The following is a 10,194-nucleotide window of genomic DNA, read 5'->3' as shown; positions in this document are numbered from 1 at the left end:
CCAGTGTTTTAGAAAATGTGCTGCTCTGCACACTACACAGCTTGGGGAACGTGACCAGGATTCAACAGTAGAGCACACATTCATGTATTTATTTATTTATTTACGTAATTTTTATAGCGCAGCAAATACCCTGGGGTGTCTCGGCGCTGTGGAGCTACTGGGGTCAGTCATCCTTTTACTGGTTAAATAACCAAGTCTTTAGTAACCTGCGAAAGCTCATCAGGTTGGGGGCAGATTTGATAGACTGTGGCAAAAGATTCCAGAGTTTTGGGGTGGCCACCAAGAAACGTCTATCTCCCCAAGTGACGGTTCTTGTACGTGGCACAGTGAGGAGGTTGGTATTGGCCGATCTTAGTTGCCTTCTAGGAGTGTATGGTTGAAAGGCTTCCGTCAGGAACCTGGGTCCTATGTCGTGTACTGCCTTGTATGCAATACAGAGAGCCTTGAATTTGATGCGGCTCTCAACTCTCAGCCAATGAAGTTGACGAAAGCTCACTACAAGTTGCAAGGACACAAGTAATGCTGAACAATATACAGTATTCACATAAATTAATGTGTTTAGACTTCTTTGATTGACAACTTTTCAGTAGATCGAAAACGGTTCCATTTGGTGGAGAATCTTGAATCCGCGCAGGTGCACTTGGAGCCAACATGGGACCTACAATACACGGGCAGCGATTTATAACACATTTTTTAGGCTTTTTTGCAATTTCCCACAACTTACACAGGCACGCATACACAAACATACACATGCTGAAACACAAAAGGTGCATATGAAACCAGCAGGCAGGCTGACGCAGACACACAAGGCACAACATTGCAAAGCAGGCGCTCATGAGAACACGTCCGAAGCGCACACACGCAGGGGGAGCTGCGCCTGGACGCGGCCCCTTCATGAGAAGTCGCGCAGCGGGACCGAGGGCGGAGAAGCGATGCTGCTCTAGGGGCTCCGACCCAGGAGGGGCGCGGAACAATGACGTCCCTTCCGGCGCTCCCGGATGCGCGTCGGCCTTGCGAGTGGAATCCGCCGCTTCCGGGATATGCGAAGGTGAAGGAGCTGCTCTGCACCGAGGACCCGCGGTTCGAGTCCCGCCGCCGCAGGCCAAGGGGTGACAGCAGGTGAGCGCTGCTTTTTAAACATGTATTTGAGGATTGAGATGAGTGAATTCGGCAGTCACCATGACGACAAAGCTTTCCTTTGCAAGCCCTGTTCCTCGGGACTCTGTGTCGATGAAAAGACTCTCTGGAGGGAGTGCACCCTGGGGGGGGTGGAGGGGGATCACAGCAGCGCCCCCGGCATTACGCAGTCATAAACACTTTGGGGCTTTGCAGGGCTTTTGGACTTTAGGGCGTACAGGGTCATTATAGGGTTGAGAGTGGGTTTGTGTTTTGTGGGGGCCAGATGTCATTTAAGGGGGCCAGATGTCATTTAAGGGTTTAGAGCATGTTTGGGTTTTGGGGTGCCAGGATTAGTTTTAGTGTTTAGGGTGTGTTTGAGTTTAGGGTACAAGGGTTAATGTTAAGGTTTAGGGTGTGTTTGGGTTTAGGGTACAAAGGTTAATATTAAGGTTTAGGGTGTGTTTAGGTTTGGTGTGCAAGGGTTAATTTGGGGGCTCAGGGTGAGTATGGGTTTTGGGGTGCAAGGGTGCAAACAGATGTTAATATTTCACTTCTTTACTTGGATTTTCGTCACAATAAAATACACTGAAAATAATCTTCCCAACAATTATTTACAAAAGTTTAAGCTATTGCTATTATAAATTACAATAACTTTTATTTAAGTATTAATTATTAAAAGAAATTAAAAGCCTTTGTTATTTGTAATATCAATACATCTAAGTCACGTAAATACAAAACATATTGCATTATTAATGCTGTAGGTGTCAAATTTGCGAAACTTAAAACTATTTGCATTGTAAATGACAAAGCTATTCATTTTCATATTTTCAAAACCCACACATAAATAAAAATGTGTCATTTACAATACCAATAGCTCAAACTTTCCTAATGCCAGACCTATTGCATTGCAAATGCTTGTCATTGCAGAGGGGTGGGGTGACTGCAGGTTGTTTGGGGAATGTTTAATTAATCGTCTCATTGTTCCAGCATACAATCATGTCCCGCTTTGGTAATTATATTGGCTCTTAGGAATACATTCTAAACCATGCGGATCACCCGCACATTGGCTGCTTAGCTTCTCCCCACCGGTTCCACAACTGGTTATTTTTCACCAACTTCAATTCTTCGGCTGTTTGGGCAGAAGCATGTTATCGTACCTCCGCTCCTTTTGATATAAATGTCTATATGTTCATGTTTTATTTTGTTTTTAGTTTTGAACCACATCTTCTAATGGCCTGGCACACCTCACTTTCCCATATAGCTCTACAACATCTGGCCGTTGAATACCCAGTCCATTTACACATGACCCACTTTAACATACACACATGGAACACAAGGGACATGCATACACCTTCACGCTGTTATTCGGTTTACTCGTACCTGCAAAGATGTGCCACACATATTGAATGTTGTCAGAGACTAATTTCGTGTATGCAGAAATCACTAAATTGCAGTAATGCTGGCACGGACAAGTTTTCGCCACACACTATTCTACCTATGCCAGGTGAGTGCTAATATGGATTAAGTTCTGGGACTCGTTTTGTGGCACTGCACCTGACTCAGAGGGCTGCTATGTGGTGGTATGGGCCAACTTGATGGCCGCCCTATGCTCCTAGGCTCTATCTGTTCCTCAAACTCTGATCATTCCACTTTCCTACACGCCCTCTCGTTCACTCTGTCTCACTTCAACAGTGTATTACACAGCACCCTTGATCGCTTGTTCCCCTCCACCACTACCCCGCACCCTGTTATACAGGACTGGCTCCATCAGTGGCAGCTAATTGATATATGGAGATTCTGTAACCCGGACATAAGGGTGTACTTCTTTTCATCTGGTCAACATCACTTACATGTTTGCATCAACAGATTGGTGAGTGCGTCGTTGTTACTCCCCTCTATTACACAAGTAGACTCTCTGGGTCACATGCACTCTGATCACAATCCCCCCCCCCACCCCCCCGCCCCTCAAATTCAGCTGCTTTGGTCAGTGGATCTGCCCTCAAACCCACCCGATGCTTCCAATCTTCATTACATGGAGGATCCCCCGCTTATGAGCCTCACTTGGATCGGCGATCACGGAGAACTTTGACAACAACACTGGCACAGCCACCACCAAACTGACCGAGTGGGAAATATTCAAAGTGACCACTCGGGGACATTGTCTGGGAACACAGGGGTCTATGAGGCACTGACTCAATAAAGACATTACTGAACTGGAACAAACTCTCCTAGACTTGGAAATTAGTGCTGTGGAGGATCCCGTGATGCCAGAGATCTGACAGTCGAAGGATGCGAGCAGGTCCAATTATTAGAGAGACTGTGCTGCTTCAACTATGTTGCATACTCAGCCCACACACAGCCATGGCTGACTGATCGGGTGACTCTAGGCGTGATTTATTTCTGAGGAAAGCCCCCAACAGCCCATAATGGTGCTTTGCTCGGTTGCAAGCATTGTCGGTCAGATACAGATGCCAGCCCGGGTGATCTCAACTCCTCCTTCACGACACTGACACTGTCGTGTATCACTCCTGATCAGAGAGCAGAGTTGTTTCCACCCATTACACCCCTTCCTTGAAATCAGAAATGCAATCAAAGCACTAGCCACTCGCAGATACCCCAGGGCCCCACTATTTCCCAGTGGAGTCCTACAAAGCGTATGCACCCCAATTAGCCCCTCTCGTGTGGGTGCTATACGGAGAGGCACCTTCAATCGGCAGTCTCTCTGCCTCCCAGAGAGGGGCAACTGTTATTCCGCTACCAAAACTAAACAAGGACCCCATGCTCATCTTATTGGCCATTAGCTCTACTTCACACCGATTACAAGATATTAGCCAAAATTCTTGCAGACTGCCTTTCACCTCTTGATTCCCTCAGATCAAAATGGGTACGTCCCCATCCTTAACACCTCTCTAAACCTACGTCAATTCTTTCGCATCATGACATATGCCCAGCTCACCTGGCCCATGCCGGCTTCATGGTCTTGAACCTAGAAAAGACCTTTGATTCCTTGGAATGGGATTACCTCCTCCATATGCTACCCTGCTATGGTATAGGCCACCGTTTTTTACGCTTGGTGAAACTGCTGTACACTAACCCCTCAATTAGGGTCAAGAAGGGGCCCCTTATTTCAGAATCCATCCCTATATACATGGGGACAAGCCAAGGCTGCCCTCTTTCTCCTCTACTGTTCTGCCTGACAATGGAGTCACTGGCAATTGCGATGCGGGTGCAGGGAATTCCTTGACGCATCCCCTTGAGCGATGGGGCGCATGTAATATCATCTGTATGCGCGGAGAATATGCTGCCATACCTCAAAGACGCATAGCATGCTGCCGCGACTGCCTCGAGTCTTGACCATTTCACATCCCTCTCAGGTCTGAGAGTCAATTGGGCAAAATCCTGCCTATTTTCCTACCTTCCCAACATTCCCAATCCACACTTTGTCATTGGCGGGCTGTTCTCATATGGCAACAACACAGGTTCCATACCTGGGGGTGCGGGTTTACCATTCCGCAGCTAACCTCTTCAATGGCAATTACACTCGGGCAGTCAGATCGTTGAGGGCCCAAATGTCCTTTTGATGCACGCTACCGCTGGCTGTCGTGGGGTGGGTGGTGTTGCTAAAAATTGTGGTTTTACCTCCTCTCCTATATTTCTTCACCAACTTTGCCCTCTATATTCCAGCTGTGTTCTTTCATATGCTTGGGCGAAAGATATGATAATTTTTCCGGAACACGTCCAGATGTAGGATAGCCTTAACAAATCTCTCTTCACCAAAGGATCGGGGACGTCTGGCAGTGCCGCATTTTGAGCAGAATTATCTTGCCTCTCAAATCCAGTGGATTGCTAAATGGCTAGCGAGCTTGTACCTGTCAGGCACGGTCACATCATTACCTAGTTGGAATTTGCCCACTATTCTACACCTTATTCACCCCTGTGTGCGGGTGCCAGACTCCTGGCTGCTGGGAGTGCCTACTGTTGCTATTGCTGGTGCCTCTTCATTACAAGACACACAATTCCCTATGTGTTGGGGTTAGCACTACTTGTCATGCCAAGAGGTGGGGGATTCACTGCGGTGGCTGAACTGACCACGTGGCACGCTGCTGGATTGCATTTCCTGGGTGACCTATACCGAGAAGCCACTGTGGCATTAAAAGAAACGCTGATGGATGACCTACCCCAGGCCAATTCCTGCTTCACAACTCACTGACTGCCACGCTGGGGAACCACTGGGGGACATAACCACTGAACTGCCCATGCACCTAACGGTTCAATATCTGCACAGGCTGGGAAGGAACATTCACCTCACAAACTGGCTTGCTGACTTACTCCGCACCCATACTATTCCACAACTTACCCTATGACCCTTATTGCGCCCCTACAGAGATCAGGAATGGACAGCTTTGCTAGAAGCAGGACCGTGGCAGGCACCAGGAGTTTACCCGGAGGGCCACCAGGGTGGGTGCCAGTTTTGGGCCCCTGGGGCACTGTTTTTGTTACCGGGGCCGGCAATATCACCCCCGTAATAAAATCAGCCCAAACCGGCCCTAGCAAACAGATCAGCTGCAGTCCACCTCCCCCCGGGGGCCTGGCCCAGCAGTTTGCCAGGGCTGGGTTTTGGTTCCCTGTCCAGGCCTGGCTAGAAGGCCACAGGCATGTGTCACCCAATGCCCGATTTAGGCGCAGTCCGCTTTACATAGTACCTAGGGCTTTTCTTACTCCTGCCAATATAAATCGATATTACCACAGGGAAAAAGCTGCTTACCTCCACTGCGCTCACAGACGCAGACTTGCTACATATGCTATGGTTTTGTCCATCTCTACACAATTACTGGTCCAGTGTCATGTCAAGCCTCTCGGCCTGTCCTGAATGCCTAGATGTACACAAATGGGAAATGTGTCTCCTGGGGTTGTATCACAGGAGCAAGAAACGCAGGGCTACTTCCCGCTTCCTAGACCTGGATTCCTCAGTAGGCAAGTGCCTTATCACACAGGTGGAACGCTTCCAAGCCCTCCCGTTTATAGCCTGGCTGCTCTCAATGTTCAGTTGGACACAGGCGGAAAGCGTGGCCTTGCACAGAGAGGGTACATTTGGCCTGAGGAAATATCCCATTGCCACACTCTGGGACACAATTTTATCCGGCCTACAGTCTAACCATTCACCTGACACTGCAAATTATGCTGCACCCCTTTGGGAGATTTAAGGCGCTGAGCATAGGGCTGCTGGCTTGGATTAACCCCTGTTGTCACCTGTGAAAGCCGTGCACTCTCACGTTCATATTCGTTCCTGCTTGTGGATTACTGGCAACAACCTAACTGACTGAGATCAGTGGTGACATTGGGGAGGGAGACATTGCTGCATGAAGAGTCAAATATTTTTTGCATTATGGTGGTTCTTGTTGTACCATTGGTTCTGTAATATGAATCTGTCATCGCAAATCTTATGTCACATAGTCCCTCGCTGATTATGTAATGTCCTATAATTGAATGTATATTATGCTATTTATTATTGCGTTATCCTGCTTTGCAAAAATAAAAATAATGCGAAAAATTCAATAGACTGATTAAAAAAACAAAATCATGCCTTATGGGTCAGTTTGGCACTTGCTATGGGTCAGTTTGACACTTGCTATGGACTAGTTTTACTAGGGTGAAGGAACAACCATTTGAATGATTGATGAACTATGCTTCGTGAACGCCTTGTTTTTTACTACTGGGTGTTTTGGCCTATTTTTCATGAATACAATACCATGGTACCATCGAGTGTGAGACAGAAGCCTTGAAAAAGTCTGCCTCAGACGAAACACGTTAGCTGTACATTTTATGAATACTTGCTGGAAACTGGAAGTTCACAAACTATTTTCTGTTTGTATTCATGGATTACGGAAAGCACTTGAATAAACACCAAGACTGCATATGAACAGTTGGGCTGTTTATTAAGGCAAAGAGGGTCTCTTACTTGTTTTTAGCAGATGTTAAGTGTGCCAGTCCCATTTTTTGGTTGTATGTGGATCGTAACCTAGTGGGGCTACAATGTATTAACCCTTAAGTTAGCAGGGTGTTGGGTACTGTATGCAGCACTTAATTTATATTCTTAATCATTCTAAGAAGGTTAATGGACTTACTAACCCTAAAAGGTTTGTTCAGATGTGCGATTTATTTATTTCACTGCTACCTTTTTTTGCATGTATACATTGCTTTATTGGTGTTTGGTGTTACAGGTATTATTCTATCCTCCCTCGGTTGACATCCTCCAAATGGATGGCTAGAAAGGTACTGGTTGAGCTGGGATAAGCCACATACCCTCTTTCATCCACCTTTCTTGGGTCTTCATTTTGTTTTATTCATTCTGAAGACTAGTCTTGTTGGCCTCTCTGTCGTATACCGCTCATGCTTCACCCACTTACAGTGTATTAGGTATTCAGAACAACAACTGTCAACATGTGACAAACTGTTTTCACAGCAATGTCATATTTTCTGTTTTTGTATTCTTGCCTCTTAAAGCTTTTTCAGTAAATCTTGACCTTTATGTTGTGAATTTATGCCTGGAAAGCAGATTCATTTTTACAGAAAGTGTATTCTTCAAAGAGTAATTTTCGAGTAATATATAGGCTATAAAAGATTTTGATTATTACCATTGCAATTGAGTTTTATTTCTTTCTGCAGGTTAAACAAATGGAGAAAATGGTACAAGCTGAAACCTTTTCACGCCCTCTAAGTCGGAATGAAGTTGTTGGTTTACTCTTCCGTTTGACAATCTTTGGAGCAGTGACCTATTTTACCATTAAATGGATGGTTGATGCTATTGATCCAACCAGAAAACAGAAAGTTGAAGCCCAGAAACAGGTACGATCTGTATTGGTATCGCAAATCTGAATGTTTTATGTTGAAATCAAAGTGGGCTCACTGCTCTGATAGAAATCAGTTTTCCTAACTCTTCTCAGCAGTGCTGATCCTTTTTGAAATCGTGTAAATTACCACATTGAAAGAAGTCCATCTTCACTTAATGTATTTGCTGGGATGGGTCACCCAATTAGTTTGCAGGTTTTAGAAGTTTGATGATAAATAAGCTAGTTCTTCTATTGTGGTGAGTGAAGGGTCCCAGGTGCTACAGAACTTTCGAGGGTAAAGGAAGACTATTTTTGTAGATATTGTCTCGTATTAAATTTTCTTGGTGAAACATTTTTAAAGATCATTAACTTTTTCATTTGTGAGGGTTAAAAAATATCATCACTGAGTGGAAACCTTTAATTGTGCCAGAGCATTGATTGTTCACTGCTTTGAGAAAGCCGCCTTTTCGCTTGGATGTGGGTGGATATCCCTGTTTAGAAGATGTGTTCATAGTTTTCTTGTGTTTTGAACTCTTGGAGTTATTGAGGTTACGTAGGTTTTCTCCATTAGTTCTTGGTTTTTCTGAGGATTCTTCTTGTTTGCCCCATTGATTTTTAAGAACCACTATTGTCTTGTTCCGGATTTTTTTACATTGTAGGTTTGATTTTGGATGCTACGTGCTCTTGGCACCCAAAACCTTTTTCTGTACAATTGCAAGTCATCTGGTTTTTAGGTGTGTGGGCTGGAGTGACCGAGCTTGCGGAGGAACAACACCTTACAACTGCATGGTAAAGGGATGGAGGTAGCACACATGGTTGGAGCCGATGAACATAAGGTTGAGTTGTCTGTCTGGAGTGTAAGGGAGGGTGATGAATTGTCAGGGGTTAGAGCTGATTATTGTGATGTTATACTCTGCTTCTCTGTATATACCTGCATTGCATTTACTATATATATATTCAACTTTATTTATACTTCCAAGGTTTCTATCTTTGGTGTGACAATTGTGGGCACAGAATACTTCTTTTGTACTGTTCGCATGCACAATTATATTCTATGACTTATATAATGAAATACAAAATTCTGCTTACAGAGCGGCTAGGTCAATGTTTTTGTGTTTAAAAAATCACTTTTCTATTGATAATTGACACGTATATCTTGTGTTGTCCGCTTTAAAGATTGAGGCTTCGCAGTATTAGGTAGTCTAAGATGGAGCTGGAAAGCTTGTTGATCTATGATTCTGTGATGCAGATTTTGTCAAGAATACGGTCCAGATGTGCATTTGCCAACCTGGCATTAAGAAGCATCATTAGAGATGGAGTGGTGGGGTCTGGCTAGAGTTCTCAGTCTAGTGATGGTGATGTGGTGAGGGTGCAGGAGCATATGCTTCTGGGAAGGTGGAGATTGTACTTCTCTTTTCCTCCCAATGATAAGAATGATGAGTTTGAGTATGTACAGCCACATGATTATAGCGTAAGTGGGAATGCAAATGAGAGGGAACACGGTGTCTGGCTAATCAGCCGTCATCAGCCAGGCTAGCTTGAATTCAGTGGCAAAGTGAGCAAGGGACCCACGTCTGGGCATACCCTGCCAACTTGGGGCTAACAAAGCAAAACCATGTCCATTTAGTGCCTGACAATGCTGGAATTTCCCAACCAGGCCCTGCACGCCTCACCTCACGTCAAGGGAACCGGACAGCAGGACACGCTACCCTGGGCCAGCTGGAGAATAAGGGAGGACGTGTGAGCTGGTGAATTTGGGACTCTCTTAGATGGTGGGGGGACTGGTTCTGTTACAAATGGCTGATCGGTCCACGGCCCCCTCCTTCTGCCGTGCCCCACCCGCCGACATATTGTGGGACTCTCGCTGTCCAGCTTCATAAGGAGGAGCCAGGAGCAAAAGTATACCTTGCAGCCACACAGGTAAAATCAACAGGCATCATAAATTGAAGGGAGGACTGCATCAATAAGAGCTGGTGCCAAATAAAGAGGGGATCAAATGTCTTAGACTACACCCCCCTTGCCCCCCTTCCCCAAGAACAGACTTGCTTTGCAAACTGACCCATGCTTGTGTTGGGACATAGGCGGCGAGCACAATGACGACCACCTGGCCAAAAGAGGATGCCACCATTAAAGATCTTCTCACCAAACATCCCACCAAGCGAGCAGGAGCGGCCCCAGGCGTGACATCTCCAGGGCACATCAGCCAAGCAGAAAAATCAGATGAGAATGACAAGACCCCTGTTAC

The 10,194-nt window shown here is 45.7% G+C and overlaps 1 protein-coding gene across 2 annotated transcripts in view; it reads left to right on the top strand.

Moving 5' to 3' along the window:
* Positions 1–920: 920 nt before the first annotated feature.
* The window catches only part of LOC147693203 (outer mitochondrial transmembrane helix translocase-like), a 306,515-nt gene continuing 297,241 nt past the window's right edge, over positions 921–10,194 (top strand). The window contains exons 1-2 of one of the 2 annotated variants that reach the window (XM_086933622.1): positions 921–1,119; positions 7,786–7,965. In XM_086933622.1, the coding sequence (XP_086789748.1) occupies positions 7,795–7,965 (171 nt within the window). In that variant the 5' untranslated portion in view covers positions 921–1,119; positions 7,786–7,794. Of the gene's footprint in view, positions 1,120–7,782; positions 7,966–10,194 lie in introns of those variants that run through there. The other variant, XM_086933623.1, reaches the window with a different exon arrangement.

Source organism: Lissotriton vulgaris, chromosome 8, assembly GCF_964263255.1.
Source record: "Lissotriton vulgaris chromosome 8, aLisVul1.2, whole genome shotgun sequence".
Classification (NCBI taxonomy): Eukaryota; Metazoa; Chordata; class Amphibia; order Caudata; family Salamandridae; genus Lissotriton; species Lissotriton vulgaris.
The sequence above is the reverse complement of the archived record's forward strand: the minus strand, read 5'-3'. Positions and strand labels throughout refer to the sequence as shown.